The sequence below is a fragment of the Centrocercus urophasianus genome, unplaced genomic scaffold (assembly GCF_019232065.1).
Source record: "Centrocercus urophasianus isolate 14NV4802_14NV808 unplaced genomic scaffold, USGS_Curo_1.0 seq_74, whole genome shotgun sequence".
In the NCBI taxonomy this organism is placed as follows: Eukaryota; Metazoa; Chordata; class Aves; order Galliformes; family Phasianidae; genus Centrocercus; species Centrocercus urophasianus.
The window spans coordinates 1,336,933-1,362,728 of record NW_024885355.1 but is presented as its reverse complement, the minus strand read 5'-3'; the positions used below and the strand labels follow the sequence as shown (position 1 = coordinate 1,362,728).

At 47.4% G+C, this 25,796-nt stretch overlaps 1 protein-coding gene across 4 annotated transcripts in view; it reads left to right on the top strand.

Moving 5' to 3' along the window:
- GAB2 (GRB2 associated binding protein 2) overlaps nucleotides 1–25,796 on the top strand; it is a 95,258-nt gene that overhangs the window by 48,648 nt on the left and 20,814 nt on the right. For all 4 annotated transcript variants that reach the window (XM_042838211.1, XM_042838210.1, XM_042838212.1 and 1 more), the window contains exon 2: nucleotides 4,242–4,542. In XM_042838211.1, coding sequence (XP_042694145.1) covers nucleotides 4,242–4,542 — 301 coding nt within the window. The remainder of the gene's footprint in view (nucleotides 1–4,241; nucleotides 4,543–25,796) is intronic.

Below are 25,796 nucleotides of genomic sequence, written 5' to 3'. Positions count from 1 at the left end.
CCTTCCCTTCCCTTCCCTTCCCTTCCCTTCCCTTCCCTTCCCTTCCCCTCTTTTCCCCCTCATCCTGGTGATGAATCAGCCATCTTACTTCTCAACAGCCAGGGAGGATTCACATCGTATCATCAGCATTATGGGGAATGGGTTTTATTTTTAACAAAAATACTTAAAAAGAAGTACTTGCCAAGCATCAAAATATCTGTCAGTGATGTTAAGGCCAGCTGCAATTTAAATGGGAAGCAATCTGTTGCAGGCAAAGGACCACACAGCTGAAGACGTATGTCACACAGGTACCATTTACAGCTGTGAAACTGTTGGCCTTTTTCCATCATAAAAGTGTTAAATAAACACAACCTTTGCCTCACACTGTGTGAGGCACAAGCTGGCAGCAGCAGGGACGTCAGAACAGCCAGGAGAAAGAAAATAAGGAGAGGAAACAAATTTGGGTGAAGGAGGAGATGTGTGTTGGCCATCATGGCCAACCCATCCCCAGTCACATGTTTTTCCCATCATGGTAGGAGGAGAAAGGGACCTCCCTGGAAACATGATTTTGGAGCATGGAGGTTCATACAGACTTGTATTCTCCTGCAGTTTGGCCTAAATCCTGCTATAGTTTAGCCAGGCTGAAGCAGTTTTTTTGCAATCAGCTTATATTAGGGTGTCACCAGTGCTACCAGCCTACATGTTATACCATCTTCTCTGCCAAATATTGACCAAATGGGACTTTCCGTGACTACCAGACAGACAACAGAGATCTAGAGAAGTTGTGGGTCTTGTAACAGAGATAAAAAGGGAAGCTGTGGTAGCATCGCTGTCATCTTTTGCAGTACATCCTCCTCTTTTTTCCCTGAAAGTCTAGAATCTAGTTACTGTACTTTGTGTCTTTTTCAGTGCAACTTCTCAACCTTAAGGGATGTCTCAAGGCTTGATTCCAAATGGTTGAAAAGCAGTAAAGCCAAGGAGCAAGAAGTGTCTTCATTCACATAGTGGCTCATGTGATTGCACAACTTCATCTTTTTCCAGACACCCTTGCTAATCACAGAAGCACAGAATCACAGAATGGCCAGGGTTGGAAGGGACCTCAAGGATCATCAAACTCCAACCCCCTGCCACATGCAGGGCCACCAACCTCCACATTTAGTACTAGACCAGGCTTCCCAGGGCCCCATGCAATCTGGCACTGAACACCTCCAGGGACAGGGCATCCGCAGCCTTTCTGGGCAGCTGTTCCAGCACCTCACCACTCTCTCTGCAAAGAATTTCCCCCTGACATCCAATCTAAATCTTCCCTCCCTCAATTTCAAACCATTTCCCCTCGTCCTACATGTATCAACCCTTTCTAAGAGTTGATTCTCGTCCCCTCTCTAGGCTCCCTTTAGGTATTGAAAGGCTGTAATGAGGTCACCCCGCAGCCTTCTTTTCTCCAGGCTGAACGAGCCCAGCTCCCTCAGCCTGTCTTCGTAGCAGAGGTGTTCCAGTCCCCTGATCCTCTCTGTGGCTCTCCTCTGGACCCTCTCCAACAGCTCCCCATCCTTCCTGTACTGGGGGCTCCAGACCCAAACGCAGTACTCCAGATGATGCCTCACAAGAGCAGAGTAGAGGGGAACAATCACCCCTCTTCTGATGGAGCCCAGGATACCATTTGCCTTCCGAACTGCAAGGGCTCACTGCTGGCTCATGTTAAGCTTTTCCTCTATCAAGGCCCCCAGGTCCTTCTCTGCAGGGCTGCTCTCAAGGACTGCTCCTTCCAGTCTGTATGGACGCCTGGGATTCCTCCAGCCCAAGTGCAAAAAACTCTGCACTTTGCTATGTTGAACCTCATTAGATTCACCCAGGCCCACCTTTCTAGCCTGTCAAGGTTCCTCTGAATGGCATCCCTTCCTTCCACCGTGTCAACCACACCACTCAGCTTGATGTCGTCAGCAAACTGGACATAGAACCATTGATGACCACCTGCGGCCTTTCAACCAGTTTCTTATCCATCGAGTGGTCCACCCATCAAATCCACATTCCTCCAATTTGGAGATAAGGATGAGGTGGGGGACCATGTCAAAGGCCTTGCTCAAGTCCAGGTAAATAACATCAATCGCCTTTCCCTTGTCCACCAATGCCGTCATTCCATCATAGAAGGCCACCAGATTGGTCAGGCATGACCTTCCCCTGGTGAAGCCATGCGGGCTGTCTCAGATCACACACTCATTCCTCATGTGATCAAGCACGTCATCCAGGATGATCTGGATGGGGGCCCATCTCTTAGTTCTGTAGGGTGGCAGCAAAGAAGTGGTTTTATGTTAAGAAGAAGAAGGTGATGGGATGTTTAAGAGCTAGAAAAAATGTTCCTAAGATTGATTCCCAATGTTTTGGGTAATCCATTTTGAGGAGATGGAATAGCAAAATCGTTGCTGCTGCCTGGGGAAGACAGTTTTGTGTTTGTTTTTTTTTTTCCCTCCCTGATGGGTGTGTCTCTGTCATGCATGTATTCTCTTTGTCTAGGAGCAACCATCTCATAAAGAGGTAGCTGAACATCTCCTGGACAAAACCAAAATCTGCCAGCCCTGTCAGTCCTCTTGCTAAGCAGTTTGCTTCTCTGCTGCATTTGGAAGTCTGTACAGAAGATGCTTTCCTGGCACCAGGAGCCAGTTTGAGAATCAGTGCAAAACTAATTAGCTTACAAATCTCAAAGACACAAACAAAAGCAATCTGGAAGCCTTTGAGAAGTGTGGTCCAAACAATCACAAAGGTTTCTTTCCCTTATTTCAGCCACCAAAGTATCCAAAACTGTGGCACCTTGATGCAACTGGACGCCTAAGATCTAGCTCATGCCCTGTCACCTGTATGTGAAAACTGATGGGGCTACCATCACCTCCCAGGGATCATCATGGAGGTCCTCACACAGTGCTCACCTTTCTGCCTCTCCAGGGTTATTAAAGATGTGGCAGTTGGTTCTTCCTTCGTAGGGACATCAAATGTTTTTTTATGCCCTGACCTCTCATGATCACATGAACCCAAAACCTGGTGGTGAAAAAATAGAATAGAGTAAATCTCTCAAACAAACATCCAGAATTGGGGCAGGGTGGTGGAAAAGGAATCATTTTGTGTGAATTGAGAGCATGGGCCTCGCCCTCCCTCACCCTGCTCATCCACGTGGGCAGTATCCATCCCATGTTGTTCAGATGCTTTCGTTTCTGGTCAGTCAGATGACCTAAATGCTTTTGTTGAGCTTGTGTTGGTGCCCTCTGGTATTTAATAGACAAAACTGATGTTTTATTCAGCAAGAATTCCCATGAAGCAATGCTGGGAAGCACCTGCCTCTCTCCATTGACTTAGAATCATGGAATCTTAGAATGGTTTGAGTTGGAAGGGACCTTTGAAGGCCATCTGGTCCAGGTCCCCTGCGATGAACAGGGGCACTCACAGCTCCATCAGGTGCTCAGAGCCTGGTGACCATGAATGTCTCCAGGGACGGGGTACCCACCATCTCTCTTGTCAACATGCATCAGTGCATCACCACTCTCATCGTAGAAAAAGGAATCTTTGTTCAAACCCCAGCACTGGCACTGATAACTGGCATTTGTTTTCCAAGGCTGCTACCCTTAGAAATCAATAATAACCTTTTCTTTGTTAAGGAACTTCCTTTGTACCCAGGAGCAGAAGATGCTGAAAAACAAATGAAGCTTGGATTGCCCCCTGGCATTATTCCTGATATTTAAAAAGCCGAACCAGTTTCCCATTGGTTTCATTAGCCTTTCTATCCTGGCATTTAAACAGAGATGGAATTGGCATGCTCAGTATCTGCAGATGCTCCCTGTGATTCTCTCAGGGGTTTCTCTGAAGGGCAGGATGCCCAGAGCTCTGTGTCCAAAGCTCCAGGACTCCTCTGAGCTGCTGAAAGGCATTTTGATATTGCAATTGCAGATTATCATCCAGGAGTGAAGGATATTTGGGTCCTGAGAGTGCGGCTGAGCAAGGTCACTGTAAGCCTCAGGACTAATGCTTCTTGGAGTCATTTGTATCTTAAGCCATAATGATATTTCAGTGCTTAATTCTCTCAGATAACCAGTGAGATTTGGGTACCGAAGTCCTGGGTCTGTACACTGCTTATATGGACGCCTCGAGCAGTGTCCCAGAGCATCCCTGGGTGGGGAGGTGTCACATGCATCTGTGTCACTGTATCCATGGCAGTGGTTTTCTGGCCCTCATGACGTGAGCAATGGATTTGACGTCCCCTCTCTTCTTGGTTTCAGGCATGGAAGAAGCGCTGGTTCGTCCTGCGCAGCGGTCGGATGAGCGGCGACCCCGACGTCCTGGAGTACTACAAAAATGACCACTCCAAGAAACCCTTGCGTGTGATCAACCTCAATTTCTGTGAGCAAGTGGACGCGGGACTGACCTTCAACAAGAAGGAGCTGCAAGACAGCTACATCTTCGACATCAAGACCAGCGACAGGACCTTCTACCTGGTGGCCGAGACTGAGGACGACATGAACAAGTGGGTTCGCAGCATCTGCCAGATCTGTGGCTTCAACCAGTCCGAGGAGAACACAGGTACCGTGGGAGCCAGGTCCTCAAACAAAGCATGCTCTCAGCAGGACCCTGAAGGCTCTTTCAGTCAGACCTATAGGAGGAAGGTGCTGCTCTGTGCAGGGCTAGAGGATCTGGAGTAATCTCTGCATGACTCCGCGTGTATTTCCCATCTTTGATATCCAAAGCAGAGCAAGTTTTGCCTGTGCAAGCTACCTAATTCACTTTTTTCCCTATGACTGTAGCCCTCTGAGCCTCTTATGAGAAGTTGATGGGGTTTGGGATAGCTTTTAGCTGCAGCCTTTGTCCCCATCCATTACCACATTCCCCTTGAAAGTCATGGGAATCAGCAGTGAAAATTCCCTTTGTTCAGCAGTTCCAGTCCCTCATTGGAGATCTTTACTGGGATTGCAGGACTATGTCTTTCCTCCTGCTTTGGCAGTCCCCGCCACTGTCATTGTACTGTGTGCATGTCCTCTCTATCTCCATCACTATTTCCTCCTGAGAAAAGCTTGGGTGGAAGGAGGTAGATATGGGATAGTCTCCTGGAGCAACAGGACCAATTCCACTCATCATTTTCCACCATCCAAACCCAGCTGTGCTTTGGCAAACTGCTGCAATCAGTGCCATTGAGCCACCTCCATATCCCCAGCATGGCTTGGGGACTTTCACAACCACCTCACCAAGCCTGGCCCTCAGAATGGTGCCACCAGCTTCCAGCCCTCCAAGGGCTCCATAGCTTGCTCAGAGGTACTGGGAGAGGTCACATCCAGCACGAGGTTGGTCTGAGTGCCTGGGGTGCAGCATTGTGGTCTTGATGTTCTTCCTATCAGCTGTGGGCATCTTATCTCCACCTTGGTTTTATCTCATCCAGGCCTTTATGTTATCCATGCCTTTACCTAATTGCGGCTTTCCCTGAGGACCCAGCATGTGCTGCCAAAGGATGTGGAATGCTGAGTCCTTTCAAACCTCCTTCTGGCACACACAATAAACCCTCTCTGTGTGCATTAGTGTTTTATCTCATCCTCAAAGGATCTTCAGAAATCGGCCTCGAAAAGCACCTAACCAAAGGGGACTTGGGCTCCATGCTCTGCGTTTATGTAGCAAGCACCCCTTAGCAACATTCAACTTGAGTCTGTTTTGGTCCAGTGCAGAGCAGCTGCAATCTGCGTGAGCTGAAACCCTGCCAAGATCTCGTCAGGCAGGACAGCAAACAAAGCATCACAACAGCACGCGTGCAATCTCCCCTGAGTGACGCATTAGAGGGGACGTCACCTTGGCAATGGGTGTACAAGTGGCAGAAAGGATCCTCGATAATGCCACGAGTGTAATCTGGCAGGGAAAGGTCAGGCTAAATAACTTGCATCCCGTTGCGATGTCAGCGACGCAGCTTATTGAGAGCTGTTTGGTTGCAGGATTTTCTATTTTCATCGATCACAGAATCCTACGAGTTGGAAGGGACCTTCAAAAAGGCATCTGGTCCAACTCCCCTGCAATGCACAGGGATACCCACAGCTCCATCAGAGCTCATCCAGCCTGACCCCAGGGACAGGGGACCACCATCTCTCTGGGCAGCCTGTGCCAGTGCTTCCCTACCCTTATAGTAAAAGATGTCTTCTTTACATCCAATCTAAATCTCCTCTCTTTTAGTTTGAGTTTTGCGTGCATGCAGCTGGGGGAGTTTGTTTTCTTCCCATTTAGTAAAACGAGCTTCCATGTGGGGACAGCAGGATCGATACTGGACTTTGCTGAAATATAAACCTGAGCATCAAAAGGAAAAACAATCTTGTGCCTTCAAGTGCATCTGTCCCAAAGGAAACATAGGATTTTTCAGGCTGCAGAGATGCAAGTGATGTTCCCCACAGGACCACGGAGTGACATCAGCAAATGAGAAACAAAACTCCTTATTTGTAACTAAATCACAGCTTGTTAGTGCTGGAGGGAAAGTACCCACTTGAAACAGTACCCAGCTGCCAAAGAGCAGTTTTCTGAGTCAGCTGTGAAAGAGCCTGCGACAGGAATGCAGCAGATGTGGCCAGATGCTATGGAAAGAGGGAGCATGAATTATGCAGGGCTGGTGCTTTGCTTTGGTGTTCGCAGGAATGGTGACCTCTGCGAGACGCCTTTCATTCACTGTCCCTGCTAAGCAATGTGAAAACACCATTTCTGTGGTTGTCGCAGAGTGGCTGAGGCTGGAGGCACCTCAGGGTCCTTCCAGGCCATCCCTGCCTTGGAGCAGGGTGCCCAGCACCATGTCCAGGGCTTCTGGAGCTCCCCCAGGAGCAGCCCCCAGCCCCTGTCTGCTCACTGCACACAGCAGTGAAGCCTGGTGTCCTGAGGGGCCTCCTGGGCTCCAGGCTGTGTCCCGGGACCTCTGGGCCACACTGATCAGCATGGTGTTAAAAGTCAGTAATTGGATGGACAAAAAGCAGCAGGAAAAGATAAACATCATAGGCAGTAGTAGCTCTGTGCTAATTGTAGCAATTAATTACCTCCACCCACTTCTCCCAGCAGTCAGGCAGTGTGGTGTAATGAGATCAGAAACCATTGGTGAAGCTCCCGTGCACATCTGCTTTTTCTCGTTCCTGGGGGATGCGGGGCACTGACTGCATTTTGCCAACCCCAGGGCCTGGATCTGGCCTCAAAACCAGGTGGCTCCTGGCTGGGTTCATAGAATGTTTTGAGTTGGAAGGGGCCTTTAAAGGCAATCTGGTTCCAACTCACCTGCAAAGAACAGGGGCACCCTCAGCTCCATCAGTGCTCAGAGCCCATCCAGCCTGACCTTGGGTGTCTCCAGGGATGGTGCACCCACTACCTCTCTCAGCAACCTATGCCAGTGCCTCCCATTCTTAGTGTAAAAAACTTCTTTCTTATATCCAGTCTGAATCTCCCCTCTTTTAGTACGAAACCACTTCCCCTTGTCCTGTCACAACAGACCCTGCTAAAGAGTCTGTCCCTTCTTTCTTACAGCCCCCATTCAGATACTGAAAGGCTGTTATCAGGTCTCTTCCCAGCCGGGAGAGCACTACATAACCAGCAAAGGTGCTTGCTTGCTACAGAGTACCTCCATTGCTTTTTAGCACAGCCAGTGAGCAAATGAAACCTGAAAGAGGCTACAGGCAGCAAGGTTGGATGCATACTGCCTTGCAAGGATTGCAAGAAAAAAAGGCAAAACGCCTTTGCAAGAAAACAAAGAAAAATAGGCCAAAGAGCCCTTTGTTGCTTCCTTCTGCCAGCAGCTCAACAGGAGATGGTAAATTTTCTGATGCTTGGTTTTTACATTAGTGGGTTGTGTCCTGTCTAGACTAGGAGGCTCTGAGGATTAAGGCACGGATGGAGTTTAGCGTGGTGCTGCTGTCAGTGACCGCCAGCTGTGCTCCACATCTGGCTCATCAAAAGGAGCTCGTTTCAGCCTCAGGGACTGACACGGCTGCCCCGGTATCACCGGTGAGTGCCCCAGCCTGGAAATAGCTGTGTAGCAGTGAGAACGCTTACTAAAAGAGGGGAAATTAAATTAGATCTGAGGTGTTTACCCAGACGGAGCGCAGCTCTTTGTTTCTGCTAACACCTATTTACTTAGGTAGCTAATTACTGCTTTGAACAAGAGGAGCCATGCAAGGAGGGACACTGTGCGACAGCTCTGCCTTTAATCCAAACTGTGATGCTTCCTCCATCTGGAGACAAAAGGCAAAAAGTCGCTGAGGTTTTGCTTGCTTTTATCAAGTTTTAATCCATTCTGGGTGGGAATGTGGCTAGTTATGTCCCCTCAATGGATTGCAGTGTGTATGTGCTTAACACACCCAAGGTGCAGCACAAAGGAAGGCATCAGCTTTGCTCTGTTGACCCTTGTTTTCGAGAATATTTCTTGTTATCACACAGCTGTTGGGTTCCCAGGGCCCCTCTGTTGGGTGCTGTGCCCAGAGCCCGACTCCGTGGCTGCAACGCTGAGTTTCCAACCATCTGCATTTTCCCTGCCCTAGTGGGCAGACAGCCAGGTCTGTGCTGCGAACTGTATTTTCTCATACGAGCTTTGCTTGTCGGGGGAAGAAAGAACAGCAAAAAATATATATATCTATTATAACAATCCTGCTAAACTTATCTCATGTGCCTTTAACTCCTTCTGGAGCCGATGCTTCAGCCAAAACTCTGACGTCTCCTATTTCTGATAGGACTGAGAGGTGCAGCTACATGTGTAATTTAATTTCTCATGGACCAGTGAGTACATCCTTTCAGGGGACCCATGCCCAGGTTACTTATTTCAGATGGGTTGGTACCTTCCTGTTTCTGCCCCCATCCATCTATCTTCTCCTTTTCTTCTGCCATACGATGTGAGCTCTCTCTCTGGTCATTGACTCATGGACACCAAGCAAACCCTTGGTGGGTTTTCATGTTTTATGAAAACCAATTTGCTGCCTGTGTGCAAGAGATTTTTCCCCACAGTGGAGGCAGGGAAGGCAGTACGTGCTGAGGTTTCATTCTGCTTTGCACAGTTGGTGTCTCAGCTCAGCCATGATGTCTCACCCAATGCTCAAGGCTTCCCAAGTGCTCGTACTACAGCTTTGCCCTAGTCAACAGCAACCCGTTCTCAGCCAGGCTTTTCAGGCCACAGTGAAAAATCAAAGAGAAGGAGCAGTGATGCATTAGTGGATGAGTAAACGTCGCTGCTCTGAGCTGAAGACTGAGGGTGAGCGGAGCGTGGGAAAGGGCCGGCGCTGGCTCCTGCCCATGGGCTGTGCTTGGCAGCAGTGGCCTCTTCCACCCAGCCTGGGCACACATGTCCCCAGCCAAAAGAGAGTCTTCAAGTGCTATTTTTTTTTCTCTTTTTTTTTAATATCATCTGGGACTTTGTTTCTTTTATTTCTTCTTTATGAATTCAGCGAGGTGCTCCCAGGATCTGGCTCCCTCCTTGCTCCATCTCTGAAGAGTGGCACTAATGTGTTGCACCCTGGCTGGGATCAATCCTCAGCGCTCCGCAGGCTTTTACCATCTCACAAAACGCCAGCCAGGGCCCAGCATTAATGTTTAATCGGGAGCTGAGTCTCTCTGCCTGCAGAGGCTGCAGAGCTGTTGGTTTCCCAGCTGGAAAGAGGGGACTCTCCTTCCGCTTTCAAGCTTTTTCAGCTTACTCCCAACCCTGCATGCGTGGGCTGCCTGTAGTCTGTGCTGCTCAGTCCATGTGCTGCTCTTGCTCCCTTCTCACTTCTTTTCCCAATATGCCTTGGTCCCAGTATCAAGCCAGCAATGCCTGTCGCTCTGCTGATTCCCTGCAACCAGGTTTACGTGAGTGTTTGTTGAGGTGAAGGGTTAAAACACCACACAAAGGTTCCGCCCCCAAATTCTGTCCAGTGGACAGGAGCTGCCCGAAAGCTCAGCAAAGGGGCTACAGATAAGACCAGAGAAAAAACATTGAATTGTGTGCCACCCAAAACCACCCAAAACCACCACCAGATCACTGGTGTTCACCATCCTTGCATGTAGGAGCAGGGCACCAGGGAAGGTACCCTGGGAACCTGAGCAAAGCAGCAACCCCAGGGCAGCCCCCACTTTCCACTGTCTCCACCTCTGTTGTGGCCAGGAGGAATGAGACCAAAGGGGAAGCACTAATGACCAGGTACTTCCTTGCTATTGTACCCGGCACACGCCTGCTTCCTTCCCTGCTCGCACCCTAGATGAGCAGTGAGCTGTGCTGGGAAGCATGCTGATGTTTGAGAAATGGGAGAAAGGAGGGAGGTGTAGGCACGTCCTTGTGTCTCTGAAAGCACCCAAGCCCCATGTGCTGTATTTTGGGATTTGTCACCCTTGCTGAATGCTACACCCTCCAGCTGGGTCAGGAGGACTTGATGCTTCGGCTCCTATCAACTCAAGTTGATTTGCCTTGGGTTCATCTTAATAACCATAGCTGGTCATCATCTTACCTAGAGGCCAATCTGTGTCCCAGCAGACGGCACAGTGTTCTATGGCAAGAGATGAGCAAGGTTATCATGGAATCACAGAATCATTAAGGTTGGAAAAGCCACTAAGATCATCTTGTCCAAATATCAACCCATCAGTGGTTGAACTGAGCTTGAACCATGGTGGGTATGAGGCAGACTTGTCTTAGTTCACTCCATGTATCCAAGTATGTCTTGTTAACAAAGACGTAATGCACCCTGCCCCATTCAAGATTTGGAGGTGTCCTGCACCAGGGCAGCAATATGGAGTTCCTCTTTGAGCCCCTTCCTTTCACCCTAGGGATGTCACCCTGCAGCAATCCCTGTAAATTCAGCACTTCCTCAGTGTTCTCATCAGTGCTTTCTGCACTCAGCATCATGGAGCTCTTCTTTTTAAAGCACAGTAATTCACATCTAGACCCACTGGTTGCACATCTCAGAGTCGCTTGGATCAGTTTCACCTGTCCTCTAACGTGTGTGAAGAATTCCTAACAGAGGAAACCTCTGTGGCTGCAGATTTGCTTTGGGAGAACAAGTGCAGATGTCACATCTCAGCCTGATCAAGGCCTGATCCAGTCTAGGTAGTATGGATAGGGAGACCCAGAGGCCTGAACTCAGTTTGCTCCAGGCTGATGATTGAGCACCACGTGCATGTGAATGCCTCCTTATATGAGTCCCAGTCTATCCCTTAGTCATCCTGCCTCTTTAAATTTGCTCCAAACTTCCCTGACCCTGGCTTTCCTGAGCTGAAAACAGCAAGTTATTTTAAGATCCGACACTGTTCAGCTTTTATTTCAGTGTAAACAATACCAGAGATGGAGTGGTCTTGGCACAAAAGAGCAGCTTGAGAGCAGTTAAGTGCCTGCTGGCTTTCCCCCCTCCTTTTTCCCTCTTTGCCTTTGGAGATGAGCTAGTTCAGGTGCTAACCAGTCTGCTAAGGAGCAGAAGGCCACTGGCAACCAAGGAATTTGCTTCCTAGAAGAAGGAAGCGGGGAGAGACAGTTGCTGATCCCTACCAACCCATCGAGGGCTCCTTACTGTGATTCACCTCGTGTTTTGGCTCTCCACTGCAACCAGCGCTGCTGTCAGTGAGACTCGTGGTTGAAATAGGGCCCACTTCTGGGGAGAAGGTGGAAAAAGTCTGAAACGGGGTGAATCGTTTGTGCCCTAAAAGTGTTTGTTTCTTTCCCGGGACTCTCCAGGAAAACAGCACCGCTGAGCTCAGGTGGAGACTTTACTCCTAAAATGATGCTGAGATGAATCCAGTCCATCTCAGGGCTGCTGCCAACACTTTTGAGATGTTTGGCTTTTCAGGTTGTTTCATCTGACATTATTCTATTTACACTGAATGAGGATCAGCCCCTATGTTAGAGTACATATGATACTGGGGGACATGGTTTAGCAGGCATGTTAGTGATGGATTGGCAGTTGGACTTGATGATCTTTGTGGTTTTTTCCAGCCTTAATGGCCCTATGATTCTGTTCTTCTGCACCTTACTCTGCTTGCTGTATCCAGTTCTTCGCCATGTCGTGTTATCTGCAGAAACACTGCGGAACTGGAGTCAACACAGCACTGCTACGATGGTCACTGTCCTTAATACCCAGAGCAGATTGTAAGCCTGTGTATGCCAGGAAAAAGACCAAAGCAGGGATACAGAGGAGTTTGGAAGCCAGAACCATAAGAAAAATTCTTAAGGTGTCTACGTGATTACAAAGCCAAGCTTCTGGGTTCAAGAGTCTGATGCCACTGAACAAAGAATCATAGAATCATTTGAGTTGGAAGAGATCTCTAAAGGCCATCAGGTCCAACTCCCCTGCAGTGAACAGGGACACCTACAGGTGCTCCATCAGGTGCTCAGAGCCCATCCAGCCTGACCTCGGGTGTCTCCAGGGGCAGGGCATCTACCACCTCACTGTGCAACCTGTACAAGTGCCTCACCACACTTACCATAAAAAATTTCATTATATCCAATCTAAGTCTCCCATTTTTTAGTTTGAAATCTTTTCCCTTTGTACTATCACAACAAATCCCTCTAAAGGTCTGTTCCCTTCGTCAGCGGAGCATGTTGTGATGTAATGGTTTCAGACATCTGAGGGTTGCAATGCTGGGTCAGTATTTTCTTTAGAATTTGGGATTGGGGAATTGAGGATTTTTTAATTTTATTTTGACTTTGGCCATTTTGGGAGAGACGAAGATGGAAGAATCTAGGAGATCTCTCAGCCTTTTAACTGTAAACCCATAGCAATGCCATTCCAGGAGAGACCACCAGTAGACTGGTGTCAGTTGAGTCCCCTCTAACCATACCCTACAGTGATGGGAACAGTCAGAGGAACACCAGATTTACCAATAAGGAGTGCTTCTGTCTTTTCTGCAGATAACAAAAACATTAACCTGCAGATTAGAAAATGTACATGGTGCTTTCCAAAAAAAAAACCCAAATATTGCGGGTGCAATGAAACCTGGCTGAACTCTGTCGAGGATGAATATGGAGCTGGAGGTGTGGGGCTATTGGGGAAAATTCTGCCCCTTCCTGGACACAGTCCCACTGAGTTCATTGAGGTAGGGCTGGGATTTAAGTTGGGAGGGGAGGAAGAAATGTGAATTTCAGGTCTTGGGAGGGGTTTATTATTATTAAAGCAAAGTCACCCAGCCTTTCCAGCACAGGTTTCCAGCAGATGTTGGCAAATTGTATTCACGCCTCTTGGTCCTGCCCAGGACTCACTTGTGGACCAGATACTCTGAATCAGAAAACCATCTGACATAATTCTTCATTTTCTAATTGGCTTTTATCGCTACAAGCCCTGCAAGCATCAGGTCAGCCCCATTAGTTTAATGGGCACAGAGGAATTTTTAGAATGACTTACTGACCGTGGAAAAACGAGTGCAGCAGACAGTATCAGCATCAGATCAAAAAAGCAAAATCATGCAAGGCCTTTGAAAAGAAAAACAGCTGATGGGCTTGGAGCAAAGCGACCGATGAAGCGGTACAGTCTGAGCACTGCTGAGGGAGGGAGGGAAGGAGGGAGGGAGGCATTTTGGGTGTCAGCCAGCTGGGAGGGAGGACACAGCCAGATTTGCCTGTATTTATATTTCCCAGAAGAGTCTTGGGCCGTGTAGTGCTGGGATTCGCTATGCTGCACCCGATCTTCAGAGCTCTGGGGCATTGGGATGAGACACAGGCCTGCAAGTGATGGTCCGTGTGTAGAGCTCAGCCCTGGAAATGTGGTGGAAGCAGGACCCCAAACTTGTGTGCGAGCAAGTTGGAGGATGAGGGAGAAAACCACAGTGACCTCTGAGTCAGATAATGTAGGGCCAACATGCCTCCCTTTTACTTCCCCCCGTGTACTCCATGACTTCCCTTTCACTTCCCCCATATGTTCCATGCTGTTCCCCCAAAGCATTTAACGTGGGCCTTCTTTATACCTCCTGAGCACTGCTTGAGAATCACGCTCTGAAGGCTGGGATAGACTCAAGCACTCACTTTGCAGACCCCAATACCTGTTTGTTTTTCTGGTTTCCGTTGCTTTACATTTCCAATTAAAACAAAGCTTTTTAAAGCCTGCAAGAGAATATTCTAGTGGAGCAGGAAGGAGCCTTGAAGCTGTCGATTACTATGAACTTTCCATGACACCGCTCAGCATTTGTTTCCAGACTGATTTTTATTTATGAATGCAGTAGCATTTATTACTGATTTTATCAGCAAAGATAACACTTCTTCCTTAGATGTTTTCTACGCTTCGGTTATAATTACTGCCTGCTTCTCAAACACATTTCTGCACTCTTTAGTGTGGCACAATGTCAGAGCTGCAACGACGGCAGTTTATTACTGGGACTGTGGGGTTACACCTGATTTGAGGAACACATACAGATTCCCATGTTCCCACGCATGCCTTCATCTGAGGACATCTCTCAGAGACCCTCATAGTGCAGACAGAGCCAGGAACTCTGTTTTCTGCTGAAGTGGGGACTGCACAAGCCCCTGCTTAAAGGGAGACATCACCAAGACACAGCATAGAGACATTGGAGCATCTTTTCTTCTGCCTGCAGCCATTGGCTACCTGTCCCACTCAAGCTGGAAATGGTGTTAAAAGGCACACTTGGCCATAGCTCCTGAAAAAAAACATGGCTTAGTGGAAGTGGTGGCAATGAGTCAACAGTTTGACTAGGTGATCGTAATGGTCTTTTCCAACCATAGTGATTCTATGAAAAATGAGACTGTCTAGCAAAATGTGATATCATCTATCTCTTCTGTGCCCACCTTGCTCTCAGTCTACATCTTCCCTCTCTGAGAATCAAACGTGGCATGGGTTTAGTCTCCGCTAGTCATCAAAGGACGTTTCACTGTTAGTCCATGCTTGCAATCACTTTAAGCCACATTAAGAGACCGAATTGAATTCTTACAGTTAAGCATTAAAAGCAAAACAAAAAATAAATTAAAAAAAAAAAACTTTTTTGATGTTATGGAACTCAAATGCTGTTGGCTGTGGAGTCTCCATCCTTGGAGATACTCAAATCCCAACTGGACTCAGTCTTAAGCTGCCATAGTTCCCCCTGCATTGAGCAGGAGGTTGGGCTAGACCATGAGGAACAGATGCAATCAATCAAAAGGCATCTGATGTAATTAAAGGAGGAAGGAAGAAGTTTTTCAGTCAGAGGGTGGTGAAGCACTGGAACAGGTTGCCCAAGGAGGTTGTGGATGCCCCATCCCTGGAGGACCCCACATAGCAGGGAGATTGAAACTAGATGATCACTGTGGTCCTTTTCAACCCAGGCCATTCTATGATTCTATGATTTTATGATCTTCAGCAGTCCGTTCCCTCCTCAGGTATTCTTTGCTTCCTGCATTTATATGAACTAACACTGCAGGGAAATATCAGACTTCAGAGCAAAGTGAGGAGGAGGGACATCTTAGCAATCGCAGCAGGTAAAACTGGTGTTAGCATTGCCTCAAAGGTGGAAGGACAGAGCGTGAGATAAGGCACTGCCCAGCAGAGCCCATATCTTAGCATGTTGTTTGATAACCCTTGGTGCTGGCTAAGTCCAGACTCCTGTTTTCTTACCTTTTTCACTCTGTGTGATGGCCCTAGTAGTCTTACAGCTGCTCTGAGTCAGGTGGGGAAGCTCTTACACATCTCAGCCCTTGCTGGGGGTTCAGCTCCCTTTTGTACTTCATGGGTCACTGTCATATGCATCTGCCTTGTTTGCACATCTGATTGACTGCCGCCCTTTGTCTCTTTGTTAGGGTAGAAAACAACATTTCACCTAAAAAATTTCATCCTGTGTTCCTCTAGCTGCACATGACCAAATTCCTTCCTGGCCAATGCAGCTGCTGCTTGGCAATTTTTGGTCTGATTGCCTCCATCATTTTACTGCCAAATATATAAACTGCCCCTGTTCTTGTACACTGTTGCTTTTGAAAGTAAACTGGAGCTGAGTGACTCACTGCATTTGCTATTTTTTCGTAACTGACAACAGATCCCCTTTCTGAAGCATTGGGCAGGCGTTGGGTGTGCACTCAGGCACTTGCAAATTCTTCATCACATGGAAAAGTGAAGAGAATGGTTACTGCCCTGCCAGTGGCCCCATCCTCACCTTCTTTCTCTGGCAGGTCACCCATTCTGCTGAGTACCACCTTGTCTGACATTGGGATCTGTGCAAACCATTCCCTCAAGCTTGCATATACTTTGCACAGGCTCAACCTTGACGTAAAGCCTTTATGATGGTAATTATTTTTGCTGGCTTGCCATAATAGTTCAAATTGCTCTCAAATGAGTCATGATAAAGTCTTTCAAATATCCACTTGAAATCCATAAAATCCACGCTGAGTCTTTTTGCCAGCTGATGGTTGCTTCTATGATTAGTGTTAGAGTCCAAACTTGGTCACGTGCCACCCTCCTCTCTTCTAGAGGTTCATCTCAAAACAGTTCTTGATGGAGAAGACTTTCTTTTAATATCTCCGTCTCAATACTTCGACTCCAAATGATTTTTACTCATCCCCAAACTTCATTCCATGTCTCTAAGAACGGGGTGTTGTCATTTGTGATTTTGTGACTTGAAGCTGAAGTTTATTACTTTTACTTTTCTTTGTCACTATCATCAACTCCTGAAGGTTTGCCATCCTGCTGGCTCTTTTGTGATGCTCCAGAAACTCAGTCTCACCATTTCTGCTACTTTCAAGAGGAGCTCGGAATACGAGCATGTGAATGCTTTGAATTTCTTTAGTGTGTCAGAAGGACTGTCCTCTCCCATATCCGTCATCCATGTTTCTATGCAGATAGGTCCATGATATCCCTCCTGAGTTCTAGCCCTGGGCAAACAGTGCTTCTTGCAGTAAAACATCCACCAATGTGCCTCAGTAATGGAAACACAGGCTGCTAGAGGGTGTCTCAGTGCTATTTGAAGGGAGGCCCAGCTCTGTGCTCATAGACCTGAATAATAGAATCATTAAGGTTGGAAAGACCACTAAGATCATCTAGTGCAACCATCAACCCATCACCACCACTAAAAAGGGGTTCAATTTGCAGATGGAGTGGCTTGAAGAATTAATGCTTCCATCAGTGCAAACACTTCCACAGCTACATTAGATAAGTTAAAGTGTTTGCTTTAATAAGGGTGGTAAATGATGAAGTGAGGTGTAAGTCACTTCTTCCTGAGGTGTGTTGCTGTGTGACTGATCACTGTGAAGTTCTCAGCTCTCTCTGAAGAGTCTGGAGATGGAAAGCTGAAGCAGTCTGCTATGGTCTGCTCCTAGTAATTCCTGCATTCCTGTGGTCGCAGCCAAAATCCATTATATCATGGCTTGTTCCTCCCAGCATCTGTGGACAAAAACAGTTCCAATGCACTGCGTATTTGTTGCCAAGCCATATTTTATCTCATGAGTGAAGGACTGATAGGGACGGCGTATCACCCGTGGTGATAGGGATAAGAGGGACACGAGTTACTGGATTAAACCCAGATCTGCTTCAACAGCCACCTATTTAGAGTGTGGTTTTTCCCAGAGGTGGTAAAAATTCACTGTGTTCCTTTTCTCTTGAATTCATTTTCGTCTGTTCTCAGCATCTATTTTGACTCATGCATTTTCATTCTCAATTGAAATGGATTTTCAAAAAAAAAAAAAAAGAGTTTCACTGAGAACTGTGCTTTCACCTTGCACACAGCAGGGTTTGAAACTGGATGGTCTTTAAGGTCCCTTCCAATCCAAGCTTTTCTAAGACTCTGTAATCTGGAAAGTGCATAGCAGTGGTTTTCAGTCAAAGCAGTCAAGAGGTATCCCCTCTTGAATCAAAACTCTTTGACCTTCTCCCCTTCCTTTAGAATTCACTTATATTCTCTACAGGTTTCTTGTAATTTCTGGCTGCGGATGATGCCTTGTCAAGCTCCTGTTTTGATGAAATGGCATGTTCCAGCTGGAGGATGTCAGAACATTTTCAACTGGCCCTAAGCCAAACATGAAGCACAGGAGCTGCAATGGGCCTAAGCCAGTCTATGATTCTATGAGGATTTGGGTCCAGGTGTTGGTACCATCTGCAGTGTGCACAAGGACAGTCACGGACATAGAGGTGATAATGTAATCTGGCTTTTCTAGGTGTTAGGGACAGGCTCACAGCACTTCACAAGCTGTGTTTGAATGAGAAAGTGGAGGGAGAAGAGCTGCTCAGTAAGGAGAGTGCATGAGATGGTTCCCATCCCATAAGAGAATGCCAGGGGAGACAGAATTTACTCCAGTGCTGAGATACTGCAGAATGTTTTGCTCCTGAGTCAGATGAGATTGTCCATGTGGAAATGTTCATGCCCAGAAACAAGAATTGCAAGAGCACAACATAGAGATGAAGTAATGGTTACCAAAGTCCAGCAGGATGTTAAATGCAGCAGAATTCAGGAATCCAGCCACTCCTGGAATTCCTTCAACTATCCAAGCTCCTGCTTGGGATGGTCCCAAAGGGGACAGGGATGAGGATGATCCTAACCCAAAGGCACTTCTAGGAGAGGCTGCTGGCCATGTGCTTCTGAGCATGAATACTCCTCTAATGTATTGCTGCGCTGCTTTCAGCCCACGCCAGTACTTGCCTTTGGCACAAGCCCTGCTCCCAGTCCCTGCCAAACCAGTACAGATGTTTTAACACCCACCGGAGCCCAGATAATTACTAACAGAGCTGGGAGACTGGTTGGGGTTGTTTTCTTTTCATTGACTGAACTTTCAGTCATTCTTAAGTGAGACGCTTCTGACATTGCTTTCAAAGACATTTTTGTGGGCCACGTTGCTAATATTCATTTCATTAAGGGAATGCCAAAAAGCCCCAACCATAATGAGGATCCCACCATTTACATAACAGTGACCACAGAGTGAAACAAGTGCAGGGAAGACAGGTGGAGCAGCAGGAATAACATTTTGATGGGAAATGAGCTGGTTTCTATTCAGTGGCTTTTTAGCCATGGCAAGGCAAAGCTTGGCTCTTTTTCAAATGGATTTGGGGAGTGTTTTCATTGGGATGAGACATGGTGAGCAGTGACCAGAGGATGCAGCAGACTGTCCCATTCCTAGATCCTGGTGAGAGATGGCGCTCATTGAGGGCAGCTTGTGAGCAGAGCAGAGCAGATGGAGGAGGGAAGCAAGCAGTGAATACCTTGTTCCTTGTCCGTGCTTCTATATCCCTAAAATACAGGAGGTTGGCCCATGACCAGGAGCTATATTGCCCTGCACCATTTGCAAACAGTCAGGTTGGAATTTAACGAATACGAATCATGAATGAAACCTCCTGTCAAATACATCTCCCTGGGGCCATTTAGCAGATATCAGTAGGAAGGAGGGCCAAGAAAGTCCCCCCAATTTTCATGGCTACACAGACTCCGTGTCTTCTCACTCTTTTTCCATCAGCACACTTTGAGACCCTCCTGCAGAAGCAGGTTTGCTTTCCCATGCCATTCATTGTCCCAGCTGCTTGGGTTACAGATTGTAGAATCATTATGGTTGGAAATGACCAGTAAGATCAACTAGATGGGCACAGACTCACCAGCCATGGCTGGATCAAGCCATCTTCATGTCTACAAGCTTTGTTGTGAAATTCCTCACTCACCATGTCCAGCCACGAAGATTTTCATCTGACATTTTGTTTCCAGTTGCTGTGGAGACCGATTTAAATGAAACTCTAGTATTTTGAAGAAGAATATGATTATAAGACATTTGCAATGCAAGGTCCCAGGTTAATAGCATTAGCATATTATTTGAGTATGGTGATGTGTAGGGAATAAATTCTAAGTCCTTTTAGCCATCATTTCATATTAAAAGAAGAGGGAAGGAAAAACCTGGTACTGAATCTTTATCTGGTACTGAATCTTTTCTGTGACTGAACTCACTATTTCTGCATGCATAAAGCTTTGGAGGTCACAGGCATTTATAACCTGATGGCAATGAGAGTAGCTCCCCAGAAGAGATCTTTTCTTTCTTCACCTCCACTGAGCATTAATCGACTGCATAATGGGCAGGATTCTCATTATTAATGATGGATAGAGGGATGTAAGATGTTTTTTTAAGCAGAGTGACTTTTGCTGGAGCATCGGTGGTGCAGGGTCCCTTGAGTGTTGTGCAAGGTGCAGTCCTCCCAATGCGTGCAGGGATTTTATTCTTTCTGTTTTGCTCCCAATTCATCTTAGTGATGGATTTGCCTTCAGGACCTGTTTGGATGCTTCTGATGTGTGTACAGGGTAAGTCAGTAGCCCTTAAATAAGAAAAATGCCATGCAACAGCTCGGCAAAATGCTTGTTCTGAGAGCTAATGCTACATCCCTGAGAAAGGAAGTCCTGGGTCTTCAACAGTAACTTCCAGGGAGAACAACTGGACAACAAAGAGCTGAACTTCCAGCAGGAAAAAAAAAAGAACCAAGGGAAAAGTTCACCTCATTTTTGAGTCTCTATGCCTGCAGACGTAGGGATTTTCAGGGATGAAATGCCCCCTGCTCACACTGACCCCGCTCTCTGGTTCAGGGACTCTGTGTTGCAGCAGTGCAGGTGAATGACTCTGGGGGTCTCCTCTTTTTGCTTTTTGAAGTTGATATGGCTGTCAGTCCCTGGGCTGGGAGCTCCTGAAGCCATGCAAGAAATCTGGGGCTGTCCCACATTCCCATGCCCATCATCTCTCCTACACCTTGTGCTGCGTCCATCATTTTAACCCAAAAACACCACCTGGGAAGCAAAGATAACACTAATCCTTGTTGCAGGAAAAAAAAACCTATTTTTTTTTTTCCAAACTCGTGCATTTTGGTCCTGCTCATGGATGTGAATGTAGCAAGGGAAGAAAAGAGAGGAGAAATTTGGGGATCCCCTTTCTGCTCCCATCACCTCTTTGCTCAGCAATCTCAAAACAGATCTTTAACAGCACTGCTGTTTTATTGACTCTCCAGCAAACCAGGAGTTAGAATGTTTCTCCCCCAAGGTAAGGAGAGAGAAATAAATTACTTCTGTAAAGAGTCAGGAATGGCAGTTCTTCCATAATACAGAGTGCAAATATTTGGGCCTCTCGTGCGCTCCATTGAATAGAAATGGCACTAAATCATGCATAAGTAAAGCAGGTTCACATTTCCTCGTAACAGAAGTTTTTCTCTGCTCTCCTGGAGCATTAAAGACCTGCGCTGCAGTCTCCATAAAAAGGGCTATAAAATTTCAAGCAGGCCATTAGGCAGCTGGAGGAAGCCCCGGCTGGGATTGGGCTGGGTTTCCATTCTTAGGAAGAGAGAAGTGCAAGCAAGGAGAGTCATCTGCATTCTGCTCAATAGAGCATGAAGAAATTTGTTCAACACTGGAAAGTCTCAGTCCCTCACTTTTTCAGCAGGCAGGAGGGAAGGTTCCTGGGGTCCCACAAGGAGCAGAGCAGAGCAGAGCCCTTCCCCTGGGGAGGAACAGCCCCAGCACCAAACTGGGCACCCAGGTGGGGGCAGCTCTGCAGGAATAGGCCTGGGGGTCCTGGAAGGCACTATGTGGAACATAGCCCAGCAGTGTGTTCTCACTGCTAAGAAGAGAAACAGTGTCCTGGGCTGTATCAGGCAAAGCAGCAGCAGATGGATGGAGGTGATCAGTGCAGCCCAGAGGCCCCGGAACACAGCCTGGAGCCCAGGAGGTCCCTCAGGACCAGGCTGCACTGCTGTGTGCAGTGAGCAGAGAGGGGCTGGGGGCTGCTTCTGGGGGAGCTCCTGAAGCCTTGGATGTGGTGCTGGGCACCCTGCTCTGAGTGTCCCTGCTGGGGCATGGCTGCGACCCTGAGGTGCCTCCAGCCTCAGCCAGCTGATGATGCTGTGATGCCTCTCTCCTGAGACCGCTTTGTGTTTTATAGAGTTATAGCTGAGCACCCTTGCCCTTTCCCCTCCATTCCAGCCTTCTTTCTTGTTTTCTCTTTCATCCCCCATCGGCTTGTTTTTGCAGTGGCAGAGGTGATGATTCCTGAAAGGTCAGAGGCATGAATGGAGCCAACCCCATCCCACTCTGCTGCCTGGTGCTGTCCTTCCTTTAGGTCATCGTCCCCCAGTGGGGCTCTCAGATAAGGCTGCCCCAGGTGGGATGCTGAAGGTCACACATAAATCAGAGCTGCAAGGCGCCCACGTTCGCCTGCTGTTATCTCCAGCACCGAAGCACTTCTACCAAAAACAAACAGCAGCATGGGGAGCCCTCCAAATATTGACACAAAAGGATTTGCTCTTTAAAGGGTGTCCGCTCTATGCAGGGTGTGCTGATACGATGCACAGCCAGGTCGGTGCTGCCAAGGGTGTTCCCCAGGGTTCTGGGGGATTTTCTGTGGGCTCTCAGCGACAAACATCACTGTTTTTGTCACAGCCCCTCTCCCTCCTGCCCCTTTGTCCTTCAGCAAATTGATTTCTGTTCTGACAGCTAAGATACATAATGTTTTGGGGCCAGGATGATCTGACTTGGCCCCTTTTCCTCTCCTTCTCTCGCCAGCAGTGGGATACTTCCCCCTGTTCCTGTGCCCCTGCAAGGCAAAGGCTGGTGAAAGCACCTGCATGCACCCCATTTTTTTGGTGATTTTTGCAAATACGAGCAGATCTCTGGCTTTAACAGTCAGAGACAATGCAATTTATTTCCAGTGATGTTTGACTGACAGTTTCTCCCATCACCTCTTGCTACAGCAATTCTTCCAATCCTGCATTGGATGCTTGGCTAATTGGTGGTTTTAACCGTTGTCAGTAGAGAAAGCCTAAGGGGAGCAGCCTGGGCTAAAAATCACTTTGATGGCTGAAATGGAATAAAAGTAACCATGCTTTTAGTCCCTCCGTGCAGCAGATCACTGTCTGTAAATTGGACATACACTTCTTTTCTTTAGGCAGTCTGTCCTGCATGATTTCTCAAAAGCAAATCATGGAATCATAGAATCATTAGGATTGGAAAAGGCCACTAGGATCAAGTCCAACCCTACCCATCACACCATGCCCACTTAAAATGTCCCTCAGTGCCACATATCCATGGGTCTTGAACACCTCCAAGGACTGTGACTTCACCACCTCCCTCTGGCCTTTGCCAATGCACCACCACACTTTGAGAAGTTTTTCCAGAGCAGCAATCTGAACGTCCACAGGTGCAACTTAAGGCAGAAATCACAGAACTCACCTGGAAAGGAAAAGCTGAGGAACCCAGTGTCACTTTAGTTCACATCTTTTCTCTCTTCTGCAGAGGAGGATGCCTCATAATGAGCGTTACCTTGTCCCATCTTTACAGTGAGGAGCTCTGCACCCTCTTTGTGATGCCCCAGATTTGGGCAATACTTATTGTTATGGTAACAGTGCCCTCTTCTGCAGCAGCTGACTGGGGAGATGCCCGAACCTCATGTCCTTCCCACTAACCTGCTGGAGGAAAACTTTAGCATGACACCCTGCATACCCTCAGGCCAACAATTTGATTTTTCCAGATGCCATCCAACTCCAAAATCTGGGGCAGTAAGACTTCCCAGGGTACCACAGCATCCCAGGGCATCCTGGCAGCACAGCACCCTCCACCATGACTCCCGGATGTGGTTGACCATGTCAACGGATGTGCTGTTTGCTCTGTCCTTGCCAGGAGAAGCATGCAGCCTTGTTTTGATATTTTTTTAAAGATATATATATTTTTTTTTATTTTATTTTATTTTATTTTATTTTATTTTATTTTATTTTATTTTATTTTCAAGTGGTGAGCTAGCAGCAAGGGCAGAGGCACAAGCAGATCCCCTTGGGTTTTTGTCCCCTTTTTTTTCTTTTTTTTTGCTAATAAAGGATGGAGCTGCTCCAAACAGTGCATGAGCATGCATCTCTGCCCTTCCTAGGGATTATTTCTGGTTGATTTCTGTATTCCTTCCTAAAAATAAAGCTTTAGCCAGAAGTTTTAGCAGGCCAAAAGTCAGTGGCACAGTCCGAGGGTTTGTATTTTCCCATTGCAGAGGGATGATGCATCTAAAATGCCATTACCAGCTGAAATGATGGAGCTCACAGTCCAGTGTACGACACACCATTGCCCAGAGAGGCATTTTTTTGTGGTTTTTTTTTTTTTTCACAAAGCAGGCCAAGAGTTCCCTTATTTGCAAGGGCACCTGGACTGACAAGGGTCCCTTCCCCCTCTAATGGTTCTATGACTCTATTCTGTGATTCTGTGATTCACCCTGGCCAGCATGGTGTGTGCATCACAGGGAACTTGGGGGGGAAAAAAAGCTAACCTGGCACCCTGCTGCAGCCATCAAGGGAAAGTGCAGAATTGAACTGCAACTGAAAACCATCGTCTTCCTGACTGCATCTTTTCCACTCGGTGGTTAGGGAGCTGAAGCTGCAGCCTCTGCCACAGTGAAAAGAAAAAAGCCATTGTGAACAGCAATTTCCAAAAGAGCCCGAGTAATTATTGCACTCAGATAAGCCCAGGAACACTGTGTAAAGAGATGTGCAGACTGCAATAGCCGAGTGCTGGAAGCGAGGGAGTTCAGAGCTGTCAGCAATGAGGAAAACAGCGCTTCTGGGGATCGAAAATGTTCATGAAAAATTCCTGGCTCCCAGCCTACTCAGTGCCGTTGCAGTCATGTGTTTTTCCTTCAGGGACAGAGTCCCAGTGAGGATTTTCTTTCCCTTTGCTGCAACATGTGGCCAAAAAGGCACATCTAAACCTGGACCGGAGAGCACCAAACCTTCTGCTGACCAAAACGTACCTGGCATCGTGGTGTTTTGCTTCTGGCTCTCCTCTTGTAGGGAGAGGTGTAGCATCTGTAGCACAAACCCAAGAACTCTGCATGCAAGCTGTGCTGCTGACATCAAGATTTACGTTGTGGCTGTCCAACACCACTTCTTCCAGGCTGTGAGAGTCCAATTCCCCAAACTCAGAGGAACACTGGCCAGGAAACATGGGGTTAAGATGACACTTCCCACATGGCCCCACTCCATAATCTTAACCCTGCCCCCCTAGGGAATGGCCATTGGAACGGCATCTCATCCTTCCTTGGCTCTATTTGATGCATTCCCTAAACATAAACTCAAGACATCAACATCGAGCCAAGGGATTTGGAAATTTCATCCATACTGCAAAATAAATGAGGGCCATGGACTTATCTTTGTCCCCGAGGCAGATGGTGTTAATGAAAGAGCTTCACTCTTTTTGGGTCCTGACCAGAGTGAGTTGAGTGTCATTGGTTGTGTCGTGGGTGAAACCAATGCCCAGAGGCATCCAGGTGGGACCACCAGACATAGAATCATAGAATCATTAAGGTTGGAAAACACCTCTAAAATCATCATGGCCCCAACCCAACCCCACCACTGAACCGTGTCCCTCAGTGCCACATCCCCACGTTTCTTGAGCACCTCCACGGACTCCACCACCTCCCTCCATGGGCAGCCTGTACCAGTGCCTTACCACTCTTTCTGAGAAGATTTTTTTCCTGCTACACAACCCAAATTGATGTTCTCAAAGTGCTGAGCGTGGACCAAGCACATGAGCACAAATATCTTGACCTTTAGCACATGCTAGTCATCAAGTCCTATTTTGCTGCCTTAGTTACCTTTTTTTCTCCTTTCCTACCTCAAGCACGACACACCATCAAGGTGTGACATGGGGTCACGAGCTGCCCTTTCTTTTTTAATGTAAAAAAAAAAGATAAAAAACACATAAAAGAAGAAAAAAGCAACAGCCATCTTAGCATCTGCAGTAGCAGAATTTATCCTCCTAGCCCTTGCAATCCCCTCCCAGGCTAGTGAAACCATCCATCTCTCACCTGCTATTAGAGAGCTCATGTCACAGCCCTAATGGAGTACGTGAGTCCTGGATTCACTCTCACTGATGCTCTCAGGCTCTGGGTCACTGTGGAAAGCAGGCTGGGAAATCATTTTGAAAATCAA